The 23,242-nt window shown below is 41.0% G+C and overlaps 1 protein-coding gene across 1 annotated transcript in view; it reads right to left on the bottom strand.

Annotated features, from left to right (window-relative positions):
• Nucleotides 1-23,242, bottom strand: part of JMJD1C (jumonji domain containing 1C) — a 39,576-nt gene that overhangs the window by 4,675 nt on the left and 11,659 nt on the right. The window contains exons 8-19 of the mRNA XM_031956894.1: nucleotides 22,324-22,525; nucleotides 17,025-17,239; nucleotides 15,967-16,119; nucleotides 13,896-13,985; nucleotides 12,774-12,901; nucleotides 12,362-12,575; nucleotides 11,696-11,910; nucleotides 10,659-11,273; nucleotides 8,086-8,254; nucleotides 7,404-7,494; nucleotides 6,694-6,824; nucleotides 5,917-6,039 (exon numbers count right to left, since the gene is read on the bottom strand). Of these exons, the coding sequence (XP_031812754.1) occupies nucleotides 5,917-6,039; nucleotides 6,694-6,824; nucleotides 7,404-7,494; nucleotides 8,086-8,254; nucleotides 10,659-11,273; nucleotides 11,696-11,910; nucleotides 12,362-12,575; nucleotides 12,774-12,901; nucleotides 13,896-13,985; nucleotides 15,967-16,119; nucleotides 17,025-17,239; nucleotides 22,324-22,525 (2,346 nt within the window). The remainder of the gene's footprint in view (nucleotides 1-5,916; nucleotides 6,040-6,693; nucleotides 6,825-7,403; nucleotides 7,495-8,085; nucleotides 8,255-10,658; nucleotides 11,274-11,695; nucleotides 11,911-12,361; nucleotides 12,576-12,773; nucleotides 12,902-13,895; nucleotides 13,986-15,966; nucleotides 16,120-17,024; nucleotides 17,240-22,323; nucleotides 22,526-23,242) is intronic.

Genomic DNA, 23,242 nt, shown 5'->3' with positions numbered 1-23,242 from the left:
TGGGTCAGAGGCAAGTCTGGAAGTCCTGGGACTTCCCAGTCGGGCTCGCTTTCTCTCCCCTACATCACCCGGTCTCAGAGATCACACATCTGGAGCTAAGCGATATTCCAACATAGGATTCCTTTACTTTATAGGTGATAAAAAGGCGGCCCAGACAAGTGAAATAAATAACTTCCCACAGGCCTTTTCCTGTTCGGCCCCACCTCGTTTGGCTGCCAGTGCCTCCTTATGCCCATCAGATGGCTAAGATGGCAGAAAAGGAAAGTGATAAATAAATATTGAAGGGGATACAGGATAACTGTGACATCAATGAAGGTACTGTTAATGGAATTGTGAACTGACCCAAACATTCTGGGAACCATTTGGAACAGTGCCCAAAGGCTATCAAACTGTTCGGTACCTTCTGACCCAGAAAATAGGTCTGTACCTCAAAGAGACACTACCAAAAAAAAAAAAAAAAAAAAAAAAAAAAAAAGTGCAAAGCACCTATACACAATTTCCCTCCCAAGTTAGAGTCCCTAATCTTTCATCCAATTAGAAGTCACACTCTTAATGCTGTCCTGTTTCCTTCTGCTCAAGTGGCCTTGCTCTTTTGGTGGCTTTTAACACACAGAAGTCGGCCTCACGCTGCTTCTGGGGCCCGGGCCGTTTTGTGCAGGTATTCCTTAATAAAGCCCTAGGGTTGGGAGGGATTCTTATTTTTACGAGAGTGGCTCCGGGTGACTTTAGATACAAGGTCTCCTCATCACATGAGAGATTCGAGCACCAGTGAATGGGCAGCCCTAGCCCTGCCACGGGGGAGGAGAGGAGGAGCTCGTCTCTAGAACAGAACTGACTCTCTCATGTTCTGTAAAGTTTTCTGAGGTACAAGGAAGGGCTGTCAGCAAAGAAGGGCACACACTGCCACCCTCCTCCAAGAGCCTCAGCTCTAGCAGAGGAGAGCCCAGGCAAGCCAGCCTCTAGGAACAGAGCCAACCAAGGAGGCACCTGCCATCGGCAAGGCCAGAGGGACCCTGCTTAAGGGCGCGGAACTAAGGAGGGACCCCCACAGTTCTATCGGAATCGTAGTTACACCAAGAGACCGTGCCCTTTCTTCCCAGCATATCCTCATTCTCCAATTTGATTCTCACAACAATCTTGTAAGACAGGTTGGGCTGGTTTAAAGAAGAACTTTCCAAAGCAGGAGATCTCAAGAGATAATTAATCAGCTAAAGCCCAAAGCGTAGGAAACACATCCTTCTAAAAAATGAAGATCAAATGCAAGCCAGCTGATGAAAGGGCCACATTCACTAATAGTGACGGTGAACGCGACCCGGTCTCTTACTTCATACGGCAGGGAGGGCATCTTGGAAGGCCACACAGAGAGCCGAGCTGGGGCCTCGTTTGATGCGTCTGAATGTAAAATGTGGAAGCTCAAACTCACAGAATGTCAGTGACTTCTCTCCGCTTCATTATCTTCAATGTGTTTGATAAGCTGGTTTCCCTCAAAAAAGTCTTGACATTTTGAACACTGAGATGATGCAGTAATAGGCAGTGATCGCCATCAGCATCGATGACTAGTTTTGTAAGATTTGTAAAGCCCTTAAAGCATCTCATTTGATCCTCACAACCCTGCAAGGCAGGTGTTATTTACTATTCGCTTGTATTAGACAGATGGGGCACTGGAGGCAGACAGGTTAAATGACTGATGTGGGATCACACAGCTAGTATCCAAGGGCAAATCTGAAACTGGGTCTTCCTGATTCCAGCCCAGAATTACTTGTCTGACATTTTCAACAATTAGTCTTTAATATTTTTATCTTTATTAAAAAAAAAAAGGTGAAATAATCTCTCTGTGATAAATTATCTTGGAAAGAATATGGAGCAATTGAAAAAAGCTTAAATGAAGGTTCCCTTGAGCAGCAACTGTTTGCCCTTTTTGTGTGCTCTGGAATAAGTGATGTCACTGCTCTCCTCTGAATGTGATTAAATGAACAAAATAAAATGCACAGGATTACACAGGAAACCAATGACACTGAGATAGTCACCTACGTGTATGTGTGTGCGCATAATCACACGTCTGTGCATATGCATTAAAAAAGTCCACAAACCCCAGATCAGGAATCCTTGGAAATGAAGAGTGAGGGGGAGAGGGAGAGGCTGGCAGGCAGGCAGACGGCCAGAAGTCAAATCAATAAATGGACACATCTTTAAAGTGCACACACAGAGCACATGTTGGTGAGCCATTTCCCCCGGTGGTAATTAGATGCTGTCAATAAGCAAAGTTGGCGATACTTAACAAGCCAGTTTGACGATGCATCATTTCAAAGGGATCTCTCCTGTCCCATGAGATGATTGAGACAAGTTTTAAATGTACAGAGCCGTATATGACACGAGACAAGATGTGCTCCTAAAGTGACTTCCTGAGGATGATTCAGGGGAAGGAAAATGGCCCATCTGAAGTGCTCAATGGATAAAGTAAAACATGGACATTTTGCCTTTTAAGGAATAGAGCAACAGATGCAGTTAATTTGATTTCCTTTGTTAAGCCAGGTGATGGACATTGCTATGAGGAATTTGAGCATGGCAAAGCAGTTCCAGTCCAAGCCCCTGATGAGGAGTCACTTGGGGCAATGGGAGAGTTGAGGACAAGAGCCTTGGTTTCCTCACACTCAATCCAGAGGGACTTTGGAGTGTGGGAGGCTAGCAGCAGGGTTTGCACTGGGAAAGAGGACAAATGAACACCCCACAGAAGGAGAAAGGGATTTCTGGCAACAAGGACTTAGTATTTCAGGAAAATTCATGGCTTGGATCCTTGAAAAGTTAAAACAATTTTAAAAAAGCAAACATCTAGACTCCCATTGCAAATGCCAGCAAAAAATGAAGCTGCGTGGAAGACGCTTTCATATAAGATCTGAGCCCAGACTTAGGGAAGCCGGGAAGTGAAACCAAGGGGGGGGGGGAGCAATTCTAAGGTCCTGGTCAGCAGGAGAGGGCTGGGCAGTGAGGGCTAGAAAGAGCTCCCAAGGGCCTCTTACTTTTGATCTGAGAACACCGGAGGCTGCACAGTAGAAGGAGACAGGGCCAGAGCCACACCTGACGATGGTCTTTTGGCAGCCCAGTGGTGATGGAGGGGGGTTGGGGACAGAGTGGAGGCTGGCAGGCCCCCCTCCCCGCAGCAGGGTCCAGGCAGGCACCCACAGAGAGGAGGCGGCTACATGGGCTTGGCTGGGACAGGTGAAAGAAAGCCGAGGCGGACGGCTGCCCAAGAGTCCCTGCTGCTGCCTGACAAGGGGTGATCCAGGCTCCATCAGACAATCTCTAGAATTTTCCTCATACTGGGACAGATCCGAGCCTTCAAACATCTGCTGACAGAAGTCGTTTCTAAGTGTTCTTTCCTTAACCAATCCCTTTAAGTGATGGAGTTACATCGTCGGGCTATTTCTCCTAATACTCTCTAGACTCTATTCTTCTAAAAACATGAACTTGGAAACAACACAGCAGAATCTTTCCCCCTCATCCATTAAGAATGATAAATGATTCTCGATCAAGCCCCTATGGGGTAAATGAAAATCATCCTTCATCTACCCTGGCAGAACCCCTGATAAGAAAAAGTCTCCAGTGAGTTCTGAGACAGGGATCATCAACACCTACAAACCTCAAGGCCACTAATATTCTATTCCTTCAAGCAGCCAACACTGAACCAATAGTTATTACATGCACCACACGACAGAAAAACAGAAAAGAGCTCCAACTCAAGAACTTTCCAACCTGATTGGAGAGTGAAATGATGGAATGTATGGATTAAATGCAGGATTACATATAAGAACAAGTACAAACTATAATCCCTTGTACAATTTGGATTCGTCTCATGCTTCACCAGAGTATTCAGAAACAGTGAAGAGCTCCAATTTGTTGTAAATTGGATAATTACAAGAAAAAGAAAAAATAAACAACTCACAAAATTCTTGTGAAAACCCTTGGGAACTGTGCCCCAAGTTAGTAAACTGCTCTTTGACCTATTTCTACCACTATCAGGCCTGTACCCCAAAAAGGAAGAAGAGGAACCACAAGTACACAGTTTCATAGTAGCTCTTTTTATGGGGGCAAATACCTGGAAACTAAGGGGGTGCTCATCAGCTGGCTAAGAGCGCGATAAATGACGGTCTACAAAGATAAAGGGAACAACGCCGTGCCATAAGAAAAAAAGATGAGATGGTTTCAGAGACACCTGAGAAAGCTTGTATGAACAGATACAGAGTGAGGTAAGTAGAACCAAGAGAACAATACATATAATAACAAAAACAAACAACTTCAAAAGACTTAAAAGAGTTTCGATCAATACAATACTCCCATTCATAAGTCCAGAGGCTGGAAGATATAAGAAGCTACCTATAACAAGTTACCCAAGTCTGTCCAAGGGATCATGGACTCAAGACATGTTTCTGGACACAGTCAATGTGTAAATTTGCTTGACTATACATACCTGTTAAAAGGTTTGGTTGTTTTTTTAAAATCTTGGTATGTGTGGGAGGTTAAAAAAAAAGAAAATGTTTGTTAATGGAAAAAAATTTACAATAACTAAGTGCATAGAAAAGAACAGAAATTAAGGTGAGAAGGAAGCTCAATCAGAACAGCTTTGAGAGTAATGGGAGAATTCTTTTTGTATCAAAATATTCCTCTGTGTTATTTGGTGGATGTTTCTGAAAATCTCTCTCTAACTAAATCAGTAAAAGGCCCCCAAATTAATATCTGACTCACAAGAGATGTGAAAAAGAACTGCAGATGATAGTTTATTTAAACTAACATAAACCCTACAAATGAAATAGAAGGAAAAACCTGCTTCTTACTCCTACAAAATTAATTTTTGTTACTCTTTGGGAACCTACATATTTCAACAGAGGAATAGAAAAAGAACTCCCCTGCTGTGGATAACATATATTTTGTTTTTCTCTGAGTTAAGATACAATTAATAGACTTGTCTTATGAAAATACACTGAAACAAGGGTTTGAGTTTAAAAACTAATAATGTTTTAGTATATTCAGTAATAGTTACAGACTCCTAAGAAATGGAGTTTGTTACTGTAACTGTTATAAAGAGAAATCTGATCTTGCTTAGTGGCTGAAAGAATGAATGGGAACATTGCCATTGATAATGTATATTTTGAGAAACTTAATGTTAGAAACAAACCTACTCATCACATGAAGATGAACATTTTGTGTTAAATATAGGTGTAGGGATTTTAATCAAATACTTTGTTATTTTTATCAAATGATTAATGTTTTGTTTGTTATTTTAAAAAATTCTAAATACGAGACAAGAACATCCCTAACACCCCCAGCGATTCACTTTTCTTTACTAAACTCCAATAATGAGATGGACTTGCTCAAAGTTCTACCTCCCCCATATGTTCTATTTACTCCACATACCTCCCCCCCATTTGCTCCCCCACCTCTTCTGAAGACCACTGCGCCTCTTCAACTACATCCTCCCTCCCCCTTCCAGAATATCTCTGGCAACTCAGCTGCCAGTCATGCACACATGTCTGCTAGGTGGTGCAGTGGACAGAGAACCAGCCCTGAAGTCAGGAAGACCCGAGTTCAAATCTGGTCTCAAAAATTCTGGCTGTGTGATCCTGGGCAAGTCACTTAACCCCATTGCCTCAGCAAAAAACAAAACAAAACAAAAAAATTGTTCCAACATGCACAAATGTCACAACAAACCCCACTATTCTCCCACAATTTATCAACCTGAATCTTTCCTCTCTTTTTTAGCCAAAAATCTAGCATTAACTATCAGGACCAAATGAGATCAAAGTATTTTCAACACATGTTAAAGCCCGGAAGATGTCAGGCACAACAAGTAATTACGTGGATGGTTATTCAATAATTAGCCAGAAAAACCTCAAGTTGAATTTTCAAGGAAGGTCTCCGTACCGGATTTTGAGATGACTCCATTTCCTTTGGCTACGCCAACATAAACTAGAATGTTGACAACATCAGAAACTTCGACATGAAGATTTGTTGTTCCAATGTCATGATCTTTAGCAGCAGCCACACCTGTGTTTAGAATAATATTTGAATTGTCCTGAATATTTGCAATTAATTTTTATACCTCTTGTTATGTATTAATATACAACCCCCCCCCCCCCCCCCCCCCAGCTCAAATTCACAGTGACTAAATTATTTCTGCGTTGGGTCAAATTAATTCAACTTAAAAGAACACGCCATAAAACAAAAGGTTCAAATTCACAAATTCATAAAAGGTTCAAATGTGAACATTTGAAAAGGGGTTTTTAATTATTATTTTACAATTCTTCCAATGGGCTTTTCTTTCCTTTTATTTGGTCATACTACATTATTTGTAGCAGTAAAGTAATTTTTCTTAACAGGTTATAAAAGAAACAAATTCCTAAGCATGGAGAAAGCTCACAAGGCAAGTCCTTGTTTTCAAACTTTGATACTGAGCTAATGACGAATACCACAAAAAAGGGGGGGGGGGAAGGGGAGAGGGGAGAGAGAGAGAGAGAGAGAGAGAGAGAGAGAGAGAGAGAGAGAGAGAAGAGGGTAATACTAAGAGAAGTTCTGAAAGGCTGTAAAAGACACAAAATCATTTTTAATGTCCTATCATTAAATGGAAATCACCAGAGCATTCAGCCATGTGTCTGTGCAAAAAGTTCCATGGTTTTTTTGCCAGCAGTGAGGGCTACTCACCATATGCACTGCACAACCTGGGTCCTAGGTCTGGACGAACAAAAAATCCTGGCAAATGGGAGGCCAAATTGAATTTTCCTCCAGGATTACAATATTCTGGTAACGGCAGGCTTTTAAACAGATCATCATACCTGGAATGTTATAATATTTGAAATTTGTTTGGGAAGTTAAAATTTTTCAAGTGCTTTCAACCTTATATCTCATCCAACTTCCACAATAAGCCCCAGGAGCCAAGAAGGCACGAGATGTTTGCAACATCAGGCGATAGTCAAAGTTTTCCCTTGACTTTAACCGAGTCTGAGGACAATGTGAGTGATAAATTCCAGAGGGAGCAGGAAAAGGAATCAGAGACAACTTTCCTGGATGATTTCCTACCCAGAATCAGACCAACTGGATTTTTAAACTGTCCCCACCCGCGCCAGCCCCCTCCCCTCATGGTCTCAGAAAAACACAATAAGGCAGCAGAACAAACAAAAACACAAGGCTTGCTCCCTTGGGGGCTCCCAGGAGCAGGAACTCCATTGGGTTCTAAATCCAAACCCCAAACCCAAAGATCCCCTTTGTTTGAGCTGAGGCTAAGGCGGCTGAGCCTTTTCCTTATAGGAGTTGCCTCTTTCCTTAATGCCCGAGTAGCGGGGATTTATCCTATACCTGGGAGTCAATTCCCCGTGGTACCACTAATAAACAACAAGTTTTATCTGCCATAATACCTTGCCGGCATCATAGCTTTGAAGTCTTCTCCTGAAGGGCAGTCTTTGAGTTTTAAAACAACTGTTTCTCCATTTTTCATTTTCTGACGTTCTGTAAATACAATGATCATCAAAAAGAAAATGAATTGCCTTATTCTTTTTAAACAATGTAGAGGAAGGAAGAAAAGAGAGATCATTCAAAAGTTTTATTCTGATTATTGCATGTTAAGAATTCACAATTCCTTAACTGAGTGTCAGGATGCCACTTCTCTGTGAGGCTAAAGCATAAGGAATGATTCTCTGATTCTTATTCTTATGATTCCATAATTCTATAAAATTCTCCTTGGGAGGATTTCTTGAAGCCTTTTATTTATTTTAAACAATTATACTACATGTTTGTAGAGTGACTTTTTTACTTTCCAAAATATTTTGCTTTTATTACTTCATTTGACTGAAGAAATGCTTTTAGTATCACCCCCAAATGAATCTGGGACAGAGTACTTAAAGGATTTCTTTAACAGATGACATAACTAAAGATGTATTCAGGATTAGAACTCAAACCTCCCAAGTCCTCATTTTATAGACAACACTGTTTCAATCTGTATGCTGTCAAAATTTAATTGCCTTCTAGAAATATCACTAATTAGCAAACTTTCACTTCCGAAGATATATTCAACAACAAAATAACAGAGAAATCACATACTTGAAATGTCTTCAAAACCATCCCAGAATTCCTTAACGTTGGAATTTGAAGTAACGCTGTCTTTGCAATTCAGGAGATCGGCATGGTGGTTTCCAAAAGCAAGACTAATCGACTCTGCTTTCCACAGGCCGATGTTCATTTTCTTGTGAATACCAGAAACCACTACAGCCTTGTTAACAAAAAAAAAAAGGGGGGGGAGAGGAGGTTAGAATCAAGAAGAATTTAAAACATAATCCCAAACACACAATTCATAATTAAATTCTAATTACAATTGCTGGTTATTTTTTTACTCGTATTTTCCAAGGGTATCTGCCAAAGAAGTCTAAAATTGAGAAAGTAGGTCCAGTTTCTTATCTTTCTCACCTTTTCTAAAAATGTTTATGTGTCACCTAAGGGGAAGAATAATAATATAATAATAATAATAATAATAGGGTCTGCCCTAGTACCTAAAAAAAGCCCAAAGTAAAGAGAAGGCATTTAATAAGATGAATATTAACTGTAATTGGATAATGTGAAAACTTTTAACCTCCATACATAACCACAAGGGTGTATTGTAATAACATAAAGATCCAGAGTGTCAAATTTTAGTGGTCTGGAATATTCAAACTTAATCAGTTAGTTAAGTGACAAATATTTACTAAGCACCTAATCAGGGACTGGACTAGCTACTAGAGATATAAGCACAAAAACGAACCATTGCCTGGCCCTTAAAGACCTTTTATTCTGTAGTGGAAGACAATTGTGTATATAAGTACATATAAAATAAACACACGGTGTTGTGAGAGAGGAAAGCAAGAGAAGCAAGTAGCAGTTGGTGGTGTCCTCTTGCCCTAAATCTAGCTTTTCCCTATGTGAAATGAGCCAAAATCCTCATCTCCACATCTTCCTCCTTCTCAGGAAGACTATGAAAAGGAGGGAGAGAATACTCACACAAAGACAAGACATCCTAATTTTTAAGTTAAGAAAACAAACCTACTTGAATATTTAGCATCTGAATCTGGTAATTGTCCAGGTAAAGTATCTATAGAGCGCTGGGCTTGGAATCGGGAAAACTCATCTTCAAGAGCTCCAATCTGGCTCTGGATGTTCTGTAGTTATGTGACTGGGCAAACACTTACCTGTTTGCCTCTGTTTCTCATTTATAAAAAATGACATGGAGAAGGAAATAAACTCCTCCTGTGCTTTTGCCAAGAAAACCCCAGGGTCATGGAGAGTGGATTTGACTGAACAGTCAAATTAGATGTGACTCTCCACAAGTTATGCAACTTTTAGAGTAGATTACTCATGAAACATATCTCAAAAAGGAAACCTCATTTAATTATGCTACCACAGAGCAAGGGAGACTAAACCTAGAAATGAATTATTTAACTGAATTCTCTTCGTGATTATTTTAATCAATAGAATGGCAAAAGGGGAAGAATTGTGGCAAACATTTCTTGATGACATCACTACTTCAGTTGTAGTCTTTGTAGTGTAATTGAAGAAAGTTAAACAAAACACATAATCTGTCAAATGCTGGCAATTTTATACCCAGTTCCCCTACCTCTCCAAAAACCAGCCTGTTCTTCCAGTAATTCCATCGTTGCCTATCACTAAAGCCTGGCTAGCAGAATCTTAAGCCTAACCTGACCGGCATGAGAAATGAATCTGGATGTTCCATGGCATCGCCCTTTGTTAGGATGGGAATAGAAACCGATCTTTTTCAGGAGTCGATTTGCCAGTGCAGCAAGTGCAGTGCTTTAATAGGATCGCCTTTTACTGTTTTAAAAAAGCTTAGTGCAAATACTACTCTCCTCTAACCACCTTCATGTCAGCAATGGTTCCTAAGGCTCATTTGACTTTGCTCTCCAGGATGTCTGGTTCTAGAATGGTACCACATCACTGTGGTTACTGGTGATGTTAAGATTTTTCTTGTACAATTCTTTTGTGTGTTGTCACCTCTTACTCTCTTCTGCTTTTCTTAAGTACCTGTCATTTTACTGTTCTCATTTTTTGCACAAAACTTTCCTTTACTGTCTTTTTTTCTTGAAAAATGACCTGTCTTTACCATTCTATTTTCTTCTACTTCTTTGCATTGCTCATTTAAGAAAACCTTTTCATCTTTCCTTCATAGAGTAAGAGGTGCAAATTTTGAGGGTGTTATGGGTAGGGTTAGTGTCAGAAGGGCACTTAGGGTCATTTTGTCTATCATCTTATTGTCCCACAGGCATACTTGGCAAAGACACTAGAGTGATTTGTCATTTCCCTTCTTCAGTGGAACTCTCCACTATGACCTGTCTTGGCACATGTCAAAAGCGGCACTGAGCTACCCAAGCCCCACTCTGCCACAATCTGGGGTCTGTGGGGCAGAGACAACATGATATCTGACCTCAAAGAACAGTTTACTGTCTAACAGAGGAATAAAAAAACATGGACACAAACAACAATTGAGTGTTCTCATTGATACTTTCTCATTGATAGACCCCAATGAATCCGAACCCACCGGGCAAGACTGTCTAACACCCGAACACAGACCAAGCTATATTCACAAAGCAGCTTTTTGGGGAAGTGTTTGCCTTGCTAAAACCACTTACCTGGCCTTGTTTCCAGCATAGTTTGAAAAGTTTCCAATTATCATTATTCTTGTGATCTTGGAGCCACAAGACTTGCTTCTCACACATCCACGAATGTGGCACATCCTCAGACAACAGATCCCCCTCATCTAGGACAATTGTTTGGTTGTCTTCAGCACCCTCCTCTTCCACTTCTTCTCCTTCCGCTTCTTCTCCTTCTGCTTCTTCAGTTTCTTCTACTTCTTCTACTTCTTCTACTTCCGCTTCTTCTGCTTCTTCCGTTTCTTCTGGTACTTCTACTGCTTCTGTTGTTTCTGCTGCTTGTGCTGCTTGTGTTGCTTGTGCTGCTTGTGTGGCTTCTCCTTCTGCTGCTGCTTCTGCTTCTTCTCCTTCTCCTGCATCTCTTGTTTCTTCTCCTTCTCCTGCTGCTTCTGGTTTTGCTTCTCCTTCACCTGCTTCTCCTGCTGTTTCTGCTGCTTCTGCTTCTCCAGTTTCTTCTGCTTCTCCGGTTTCTTCTGCTTCTCCTTCTTTTCCTTCTTCGGTATTTGAGACTTTATTTGGTGGGATCTTATTTTCTACAACTGAAGCAATAATGTCATCGAGAATGTTTGGCACAGTCCTTCCACTTTTGGCGCTCTGTTGATTTAAAAAGGAAAAAAAAAAGCACAACTTACATCAAAGCATTTTCTTTAAAATGTTCCATTCTTGAGAGAAAAGAAATATTTTAAAATATATCAATAATAATTAGTAAGTACTATCAATTAGGTAATTAAAAGCTGTACTATAATTTTGCATCTTTTTTTGGGCACATAATTAAAAAGGAACTTTTGACACTAATTCATTAATTGGAAGATTCTACAAAATGCAGTTTCAAAGTTTCTTAAGTTAATAAATTACAATGCACAATACAACAAAGGAATTATGTTTAAAGTTTGGTAATTTAGTTTCATGATTATTTATGGAGACGCTGTGAGAGAATCCCTTTACTTACAAAAATACCCAGTATAATTCAATTTCTAAGGCTCTGAACAACACCAAGTAATGTGCAACAAACTCACCGGGGCGGCTGTGGAATACACGGGAGCAAAGGCAATGCCTGCATCTGTGGAGCCGACGCGTAGCTTGCCTGCGGTTGTGGTCAGCAAGTCTCGTAAGGTGGATCCTTGTTCGTTATTCTGGGACACAGCAAGAGAGCTTGTGCCGTCAGGAGAATCAGAGTTATCTTGATCTTGTTCTTCATTCATAGGTTTTCCAAGGGAAGATTCTTTGTTTTCTGAAACCAAACATCTTGTAAGCTTTTTCATGTGACTACAACACAATGTTTAAGTGCCACTAACATCAGCAGCCCTCACTTTCTAGATGGGGATTAGCATACTGTTAACACTAGTATTTTTACTCCCTGGAAAGCAAACAGTCTAAACACAGACAGATTCTCAACAAGTCAGACATTCAGGAGAATTTGTACCTGTGACAAATGAAGGCCACTACAGCTAAGTGGGGTGGGTGTTATGGATGCAATCCACTGGTGGCCCTTCCAGCATACTCAAATACAAGTGAGTCTTGAGGGCAGATGCCACCAGAGGATGACGTCATAGCATAAGGAAGTAGGAAATACACTGAAATTCAAAACTATGTTAATAAAAGACATGAAGATTACTCTAGAATGTGAAATGCCCAGCCCTACCTCTCCTCCCCTCCCTGCCCCCATCCCCCAACGTCATTACCTTCCTTTTCTTCTCTGGCTTTCTGTTCAGCCAGATCGGCTAACCAATGGAGTGGGGACTGAGATTCGGGAGGAGTTAACTTGCTGTCGGTGCTTACATCACTCTCAGGGCTAGTATTTCCAGTAGCCTCAGACTTTTGAGGGGAATCCAGCTGCTGAGTCTCAGGTGGGCACAGAGAAATTTTGTTACTGTGAGTAAGGACATTCTGCAGAACCTATAGGAAAGAATTATTAATTGTAGAAATAATTCATCTCCAATTCTCCAAAGAAGTTCAACATTAGTGGTTACATTTTCTTATGTATAAATTTATGCAACACAAATCAACAAAACATTGTCATGTATATGGGTTTGAAAGTTATAAAGCTGACTCATCTAAAAAATGAATTTTAAAAATTAAAGACTTCTGACTCACCTGAGACACCCCATTCACCGCAGGAAGTCTCCCAACTTGTATATTCGGTTTGTTTGTACAATGGCAAAGAGATGGATTATCAAATTTTTCTCTAAGATTGTGCATCGCATCTAGAAGATCTGTTAAAACTTTAAAATAAAGCAGTAATAAAAGAAAAGAATTACTACCGATTCTTAAGACTATAAGGACTACTCTAACAACTACTTTTTCTATTAAGATCTGGACCCCCATCTCTTTGTATTAGGTCTTTCCTGTTGTGCAATGGGAGGGGGGACATTCCAAGACTGCGCAGAGTACAAGCTATATAACAGCCTTAAGAGTCACAGTTTTTCCCGGCTCAATCATCTCCTCTCTGACACTTCCCAAAGTGGTTCTTCCTTCTGCCCCTGTTACAACCCTTCAACCCTGAACACCACGTTTAGAACTTGGGTGGTGACTTTGATGCCTCCCCCTTTTATTCCCACTGCTATGACCTTCAAAGCATCCCAATGGTCTTCACTGTTTTGCTTTTCTCCCTCCAACCTGGTTTTGATATCCCTTTTCAGACATATTTTCCTTTTTCACCAAGATCTGGCATCACCTCTTCTTGTTTCCCCTAAGTCAAAACTTAGAGGATTTCCCTGGCAGTCTTATCTCCTACCACACTGCCCAACGTGGCCCTCTGTGCTCCAGGTAAAGTGGATTTCTTAACACCTCGACACTTTTTTCCTGGCCTAGCCCTTGCCGAGGCCTGCTCTAGGTATTTCTTAGGATTTCTTGAACCTCAGTTCCAGATTCTCAGCTCAGATTCAGATCAAGGAATAATAAATGGCTAGGGCTGTGGATCTAAGGAAGCGGTGATGCTTCTGATTGGAAATGACCACCCAACTTCTTTGAACTTCACTAAAAACTTTGTTTCCATCTTCCTTAAGCACAGAGGTGTCATGATGACCTAAATCCAACTCTCATCTTGCTGACAGACTTTAATTGTCTCTTAGCTAAACCTGGGTCTTCCCTGGTCTTTTGCAAATACTAGGAAGTTAATATTCACTACACTGAGCTCTCCATTCTATTCTGCCACAAAATTAACATATAACTGTAAGAACAGATTCTAGTTCTAACCAGTTGAGGTTTATTTCTTACCAGAGCCTGGGATGATCTGGGTTGGCATCAAGTGTTTGTGATCATGAGGCTGTCCCTTGACACATTTCATCCAAGCATACAGCTCTTTATCTAGAAAACAACACAATTTCTACTTTTATTTTCAAACATGGTTTGATAATTACTCTGTTTATCTTGGAGTGCACAAAAAAAGGATCCAAAATGTTCCATCAACACTAAAGCTGGCTTCCTAAAGGTTTTGGATGCATTTCTCACATTTCTACAAGTTCCCCAAAACAGTGAAAATAAAAGATGAATGAAGTAAATGGCATGCCTCAATGACAATGCTTATCGGACATATGAACCTTCCACTTCCTTTGTGATGACAGCGTCTTCCCCTTGATCTCCCCCTCCCCCCTGCCCCATTTCGTTTGGAGTTCAAATACACTATGAATTTAGAGCTGAAATGAAACTGTGATATCTGTCCAGTTCAACACTTTATTTTGCAGATAAGGAGACTGAGGCCTAGGGAGATAAGAGGGAAAAACTCAGGATCCAATTCTAGTCTCTGCTGACACCAGATCTACAGCTGTTTCCACTTGATCTCCAATTATTCCTCTCCCCACTTCCGCAGCTGAGGGGAGGTCAACGAAGTGGCTGTGGGGGTTGCCAAAGCTAAATGTGATTTCAAATCAGCAGCGACACTGACGTGGAAACAGCCACAGAAATGGCTGTCGCCTATCCATCCAGCCTGCTGCCGCCTATCCATCCAGCCTGCTGCCAACCATTTCACCAAATCAGGTAAAATGTTCCAGGAGTTAAGAGTCGGGCTGAGGCAAAGCATGGGCCCAATGTCATGCCATTTATGGCACAGATATCCTGCCGATAGAATTCAATAAAAATTTCTTACAAAGCCAAATTATTTCCCAAAGCTTTGGGTTAGTATGATATTTATCAACCTCACTTACTGAGAAGATTTAAAGAAAATGACTCATTGCTGTCATTTAATTATTTTCCTAACATTCAAATCCATGTGGACAGTGTAGAATGTGGCAATTTTGGTAAAGGGATATGGTAATTTCAAATTCTTATGACCATTAAAAAAAACCCCATAATTTTGACAGCCTGACCCTAAATAGGGGAGTTCATGACACTGACAAATTTATAAAATAATAAAATATTAGTCATTACATAACAGTAAACTGCCTTTAAGATCAATTGAGAAAAATATATATTCATAAACTTATTAAGGCAACTGCCACTTTCTGTCAAGATTAGCTCCCTTTCCCACAAATTCTCCTTTTCCATGTACTGAGAAAGTTATGCACTGTGATATCCATCCTACAAATGAAGTCAGGCCAAACATATTTCTAGTCTTTCAAAGGTGACCACTACATAAGGAGCAGGATGAAACTCTCAATGGCCAAAAATCTCCCATTAAGTGGCTTTTACCATTTAAGTGGCTTTTGCCATTTGTTACTCTTGCTGTTGTAACCAGTTAACAATGACATCAGCAAAAAAAAAAAAAAAAAAAAAAAAAAAAGTTCCGAATAAAGAACTGGACACTTTTGTCCTTTGCTTAGCAGCCCACTCTCCCCTCAGACCCCACTTGGGTCCATCTGCTTGCTGTCATTGGGAGCCACCACTTTGGTCTGAACATTTCCAAAGGTCGGGATCATCTGGAGCAACTGATTCAGAGAGGCAGCTATGCCATGTTAAAGTTACCAAAACATGTTAGTTTTAAGTTCATCTTTATATGTGCAAAACTATGTGGATTCATGATAAATAAAACATGCCTGACTTTTGTCAGAAATTCTAATGTATTTAGAATACAATTATGAACACTTCTTTAGGTTCAAGGGTTCTTAAAACCGGTGGGGTCCATGGAAAGATTTCAGGGACTTGGCAAACTTGGATTGAAAAAAAAAATTACATCTTTATCTGAATGTAACTGGTTTCCTTTGTAATGCTATGTTATTTTATTTTACTCATTTAAAAATATGAATCTGAAGACCATTGATCTCTCTAGACGCCTAAGGGAGGCGGGGTGGGGGGGTCTGTGCCACAGAAAAAGTTAAGAATCCACATGCCAGCTCATGATATATAAACTGACCTCTTGTACTCTTCCTCTCCTTTGCTTTGTAACAATCCAAGCAGACCACAAATCCACATTTTTGGCAGACCCAATGAATATTAAACAATGTTGCTTCACATGCATCACACATCTCACGGACGCCTCTCACTGCTCTTTTCCAGGCAATTTTGGCTGAAATGCAGAATAAACAGAATGAAAAGTGCAGAAATTGAAAGGCAAAGATCTGTGTGATATAACAGAGAACTGATGGTATAAAGCTAATGAAGACCTATCAAATATTTCTACAAGTTGTCAGTTTAGAGAAATATTCATAATCACATTTGAGCAAAATGTTTCAAATCTAGACATTACATGGACCAGACCTATCTAATGATTTTGAACAATGAATGATTTCTCTGTCGGACAGATGCATGCACAATGAAGTTAGTACTGCAACCTCTAGTCCATCAATAAACATTTACTAAATGTCTATTAAATGCCAGGCGCCATGCTCAGTGCTGGGCACACAACCAGAGGCAAAGACAGAGCTTGCCCTCAAGGAGCTTATAACCTAATAAAGAGAACCAAATAACATGAGAATAATCAACCCACTACACTCTTCAAACGCCATGAGTAATAGAGAGAGCAGGTGGCTGGCCAATGGTTTCCAGGTGAATCTGACTCTTTGTGACCCCATGTGGGGTTTTATTGGCAGATCCTGGAGGGCTTGGCCATTTCCTTCTCCAGCTCATTTTACAGACGAGGAAACCCAGGCAAATAGGGGGAAGTGACGTTCCCAGGTCCATGCCACTAATGAGCCTCTGGGGCTGGATTTGAACTTGGGAAGATGAATCAGTCGCCCTGACTCCAGGCCCAGCACTGTTTCCACTGCGCCACCTCACTGCTCACAGAGCAAATTAGGACCCTATAAATGTTAAGCCTATGAGGAAATGAATGGCAATGCCCCAAGCTAAAAATCTTGGCGAGACAAAATTTACTGGCACATCCATAGAAAGAACAGGCAGCAAATCAGGACAAGTCAAATCCTGGAAACAAACACAATTGAAACAACTTTTTAGAATACGAAATATTCTTACCATCTTTTTTCACCCAGGACAAAGCTATTTTTTCGGATGTTACTAACTGACAAAACTTATCACCAATAATATTCAGGATATATTTGGAAGTCTCCAAGTCTAGTTCGTCATCATCATAATTTTCATGTGTCCATAAACTCAGAGCTTCATCATCATATTGGTCAGGAGATGAGAAGCCATCAATTCTGACGACCCCATTTTTACTGAAGGACAGCCTGAAACAAACCATACCAAAACAGATTGTGAGTATGAGGAAATATAAATCTATTTTAAAATTTTTATTTAACGTAAAAGGGAAACAGAAGGAAAGAATTAATTTGGTTTATCTTTCATAGAAGTAAAAAAGTGGGGAAAAAACATGATGTAATGAGTATGTTCAATTTACATCAATCAAGTGCTATAAAATCATTCAATTTGCAAGTTGGAAGGGATCACAAATGGGATCTGTATTATTAGGGCAAAAGATAAATGCCATTGACTTTAGGTTATTACAAGAAATGATTTTTTTCCCCCACAAGGCACAATACAAATTGCCCTTGTGTCCTAAAGACAGAATGACAACTATGTTGCGTCACAGTTTAAAAAAAGCCAACTGTCAGTGAAATGCAGTTTGACGCAAGATATTTCTTTATGAACTAATTCAGGAATTCTAGAGTTGAACCTAACTGGAGAATATAAACAAGCAGAAGGACCAACGATTCAAAATGAGATCAAGTGGGGAAGGAAAGAGCACCAAACCACAGCCACAGGAAGTTTCAGAAAAGTCTTCCGCTTGGTGATGGCCCCCAAGGTGAACCTTTTATGGCACCTGAGAAAGGTCTGACCACAAGTGGAGGGGGGGCAGTCTGGGCAAAGGCCCCCAAAAGGGAGGTACAATGCCAAGCATCGAGGACAAAGAGGTCAACTGAGTTATCAGCTATTAAGTATGCATGATGGAGTCCAGAAAAGGCTCCTGAAGGCAGATTGCAGTGGATTTAAATGCCAAAGACATTTCACCCCAGAAGCGACAGGAAGCCACCAGAGTTCGCTTGGGGGAATGCCATCGTTAGACCTCTGCTTTAGGAATATCACGTTGGCAGAGGACGAACTGGAAGAAGGCAAGTCCAGGGAAGAGATGGCAAAATCATGGGTGGTATCCATGTGAACGAGAAGACCAATGTGGCTGATGTTAAGGAAGTAAAATTGACAGGACAGTGGCAAGCAACTGGATCCTGGGAGAAGGGGAGGAAGATGAACAGTGGAGTGTCCAGGCTGTCTTTGAAGTTGGAAACTAGAGCAGCTGAAAGGATGGCGGTGCCTTCAAGAAGAATGAGATGGGCAAGGGGCAGAGCTGGTGGCACAAACTAAGTTCTACTGCAGATGTGCCATGTTTGAGAGGTCCAAGGGACATTCGGGTAATGCCCGGCAATGTACCTGGCGGTATGTGATTGCAGTGCAAGAGACTGGGGTTGGACAGGTAGATCTGGGAGCTATCTGCTTAGGGATGACTGAACTCAAGGGAGTTGAGATTGTTACAAACATGCAACTGGGTCAGAAACAGAATCTTGAAGGGCACTCACAGATTATGAGTAGGACATGGAAGATGATTCAGCAAAAAGACCGAGAAAGGGACTGTCTTAAGCAAACTGCAGCGGCTTGCTATTGCCTCTAGGACAAGATATAGATTGCTGTGTTTGAAGCAGGACATTCAGAGAGAGCACTGCCCTGAAGGCTGCCAGAAGTAAAAATATACAGGATGTGGGAGAAAGGATAAGATTTGGAACCGGAAGGAGATTTTCAGTCCAAAAGAAAATCAGTGTTTTGTCCGGTGTCCCAACAGTGCCTGATGTAGGACTGGAACCCAGGCCTTCCTCACATTAAGTCCAGCACTCTACTTATGCTGAGGTGGTCAGGAAAAATGAAGCCTGAGAAAAGGCCATTTGATTGGACAAGTGAGATGAGTCGTCCTTTTGAAGGGAGTAGGCTGAGCAGATTGACGGAATTGGAAGATGGGTAGGGAAGTGGATGGGAGGCCTGGAGGAAAGAGAGGAAAGGTAGATGGGTTGGTGGGTAACAAGGAAGGTGGGAGGACCTAAGAAGAGAATGAATGAAACTGGGGATGATGGCTAAAGGAATAACTCCAGGAGGAGATGGGCACTGGTGGCATTGAGGGCCCAAGTGGCACGGTTGCCTTCAGGAGAAGAACGGCTCTTTTTTGTTGAGAATGACATGGAGAAGTCTGGTATTTCTATTTAGAGGTGATACTGGATGAGATTTGAGAAGATAACACAAAGAGTAAAGCTTGAATAGCTTGGCAGGGGGGGAGGAGTTGAAAAGAAAATCAGTCAGAGATTAAAAATGTTTTTGTGAAGAGCCCAGGCTCATTTGTGATTAGATCATGAATCTATAATGGAGACAGCAGTTGAGTAACATTCCTCTGCATTTAGTAGTCCAGGGACAAAACATGAGGAGAAACAGAACAAAGATGCAAAGGCTTGAAGGGGGGAAGGCAGTTTATAGCAGAAATTACATTATTTAAAGGGAGGAAAGTGAGGATGATGAAGGAGGAGAACAAGAAGGTCACAGTGAAGATACAACGTAGAGAAGGACAGAAGCAAAGGGACAGAAAGATAGTTGGTTGAGATTAAAGAGAATTTCCTAGTAGTACACCATGGAGGTTAAACAATTGCGGTTGACGGCAAAACCCAAAGTATCTCTTTTCCAGATTGAGTCATTGCAACCGGCAGGCTGGGTGTTTGGGGGGACATCCATATGGATGATTATGTCCCAAAGTAAAAGGGACAGTGATTGGGGAATCGAGAAATCAATTAATGAGTACTTTTAAAATCTCTTAAGGGGTTATAAAGACAAGGTGGTTCGTGAAACAGCATGAACCCCTGAGGATGACAGTCCATTCAAAGAACCAGGTATTGAATTCTTTAAGAAAGAGGTAACAGGCGACTGCAGTAAGGATGTGGACAAAGACGAAGGGAACAGATATTGGTGAGGGGCCCGCCATATGCCGGGCACTGTGCTGAGTGCTTTAGAGAAATCTCACGTGATCTCCACAACAGCTCTGTGAGATATTGAGGAAAAGAGGCCCCCAGAGGCTGTGAGAAGTCTTAAACTAGGGCGCTCTGGATGGCCAAGGTGACCCTCCAAGAAGGAGGGTGCCGAGCGCTACTGACAGAGGACAGACACGGAATAAGGAGGGACTATTATACCAACTTGTTCTTTTGGCTCAGTCTGCTGGGCAGGCAAAAGAGAAGCCCCGAGTTCTGGACAGGGTGGAATATCTTCTGAGTAAAGCCAGGCAAGATGGAAGGAGCGCCAAAGAGAACCTTCCAAAATGAAGGAAGGGAAGTTTGTTAACAACAGAACAGACCATTCATTCCAGACGCGATGAAAGGGAGAGCCAGAGCGAGCTAGGAAGCAAATAGGGGTAGCAGGGCTGAGGGAGACAGAAACGAGGGGAGCAGGAGTCTGAGGCAACAAGGGCTGGCGTCTCAGCTGCCGGCCATTCTGAGTCACAGGGATCAGAAAGAGCCACTTGGGGCGCAAGGGGCACCTTCTGATGGGGGATAATCCTATCTCCTTTGCATTACATGTAAAACCTTCATCTAGATTAAAATAGGCGTCATTATATACAATTCTACTACACAAGGATAAGTGCAAGCATTAAGTCTGAATGACCTTTCCATCATATCCTATTACTGCTGAAATCTAGGCTGTTCTGGCCATTTGCTTGGTCGCTGTCCTTTGCTTCGGAAGAGGACCAAAATGACATCATTGTGTTAAGAGTCGAGAGGCAGTGTGTCTGACTGTGGCCAATCAGAACAGCACGAGTCCAGAACACTCTGCCATGGGTCGGTCCCTAGGAACATTTGGGGAGGCTTCCCTAATTTTGCACATTTTGCATTTCTTTTGGGCTGATTCAGTCCTGCTTTGCTCGTAGAGCACGGCCCATTCTCTGAGGAGGGCACGCCATGCTGGGTGGTCCTGTGCCAATGTCTCTCATGTCATACATTCAATTCTAAAGTTCTTAAGAGAGACCTTGGGAGCATCCTTGTATTGCTTTTTTGGACGACCTGGTGTTTGGTAACTTATGTGTTTGGTAACTTATCCTGCCAGGTGACCTTATCAATGTGGACCATCCCTGGGAAGTATACTGCCAAGGTAGGAGAACTTATCCACAGCATTCAGAACTTCACTATTTACTGTCACTGATGGTTCTGAGCATTTAGGGTTAACTCTATCTGACTGACTTGTATCTGTGATGACTTGCCAAACCACAACTGGCTATCTTTTAACAATGCTGAACAGTGGCTTTGCCCTTTCTTACTCTGGTCCTTTACTTCCCTGGCCCCCTCTCTCTTCTTCCATATTTTACTGCTGTTTCCAACTGTAAGATGAACTTCACCTTCAGGGTGAAAAACAGGAGGTCTTGCTCTAGGGTATAGACAATGAAATGCCACTTCCCATTTTTCTTCAGCTTTCATTCTCACCACTTTCTCTTTTCTCATGACCAACCACTTTAGCTCGGTCTTGATCTTTTCCACTCCCATTAACTTGCCGTCTTCTCCCCTGTATTCCCCTTAACCCTTCCCTCTACATTGCCTCGAGTTTAATTTTTGTTCCCTAGACAGTGGGGAAAATTTCCATCGATACAGTTCCTTCTCTTAAGCATCCATTCTGGTACATTCACTTGATGCAAATACTCTCCCCCACACCATTCTAAATAGTCAAGCTTGGCTAAAATAATCAGATTAATTTTCTCTTTATCTCTTTGGAAAAACTATTAAGGTAGAGCTCATTAATGACTGATTATTGTCTTAATAAAAATTTCCTTTTAGAATTTTTCTTTTCGAACCAAAGAATGTACAATTTCAAGGTACATCTCAATGTGTAGTGGCATATTTAAGAAAAGAAAAGAATGTAATTCATTGGAATGCACTCTCAATATTAATTTACTTGCTCAGGTTTATAAGTACTACATGCTGTTGCAGCTTACACCCAAATTAAAATTCATCATGACTTCTACCACAAAGCATCAAAAATTATTTTAAATTACTTAAGAACTACCAGAAAGCCATTCTCCCATAAGTGAAAGGATAAACAGCATTTTCAAAAGCTACTGTTGAGAAAAGCATCTATCTCCTGTACTACGTGTTCAGTTCAGTATTGTGTATTCCTTGTTTGCCTCTGTAATATGATCCCAGTTTGCTGTGCTCTGTCATGCAAAGCTCACAGTCCAAGGGTTTCTCCCATCTTCCCCCAAGAAAGAACATGCTTTAATTCGTACCCAATAATTTCTACTTACCGTCGGAAGTAGTAAAATCTGCAGAACACAGGAGAGTGAGTAGGTTCTTCCCCTTTCTTGCTCCTAAAAAGTCTGCATTCTCTGCATTTCTGGAGATTGGGACCTATTTCATAGCAGGAGTCATCCTGCAGAAAGGACTCCCCAGTTTGCTTTAGCTTTTTGACTTTACGCCAGTCTTTTAATACGGAACGGGGGATGCCAGCTGTAAGAATCACACAAAAGATGAATTACCAAGATTATGACAATGCAAGATAAGTAGCTAAGAGAAATAAATGTAAAACAGCCCATTTAAAGATGTAAATGATTGAAACTGCAAGTTTACTATTTTACTACCCTTAATTAGGATGTGATGCTGGTCACTAACAGTACTAAGGATATCATATTGCCCCCATATTGACTCAGAAAATTACCTATTATCTGTCTGACTATACTTTTCTTTTGTTAAATGTTGATAATTACATTTTAATCTCTTTCACCATGAGCTGGTATTTGAAACCTGCTCTAGATAGTAACAGAACTAAGACGGCTTAAGAAATTTCTTATAAATTGTATAGTTGACTGAATAACAATAAACAAAATTTGATCGCTAAAATGGTGGTTATTTCAAAGTTTGAACTCAGAGAAGATCTATATGAATGCATTAGAAAATGGGAGATTTTAAGATTCGAAATCGCTTAGAATTGGCATTATCAAATACTTGTGCTGTTGAAATAACTACTCCTTCCTATCTATAGAAATTCTAAAATTAAAAAAGTACTTCCTAATTAATGCAGACAGAAATGTGGTTTGCATGCAAATAACTGATACAGTAAGGAAAAATACTCTGTGATGTAAGGCACATTAAAGATCATAAGGACACGCTTCTAAAAGCAAAGGGCATTTCTTAAAATCCAGAAGAGAATTATAATTCCAAAAATCA

The sequence above is a fragment of the Sarcophilus harrisii genome, chromosome 2 (genome assembly GCF_902635505.1).
Source record: "Sarcophilus harrisii chromosome 2, mSarHar1.11, whole genome shotgun sequence".
Taxonomy (NCBI): Eukaryota; Metazoa; Chordata; class Mammalia; order Dasyuromorphia; family Dasyuridae; genus Sarcophilus; species Sarcophilus harrisii.
Note: the sequence above shows the minus strand (reverse complement) of the source record. Positions and strands in the feature narration are given on the sequence as shown.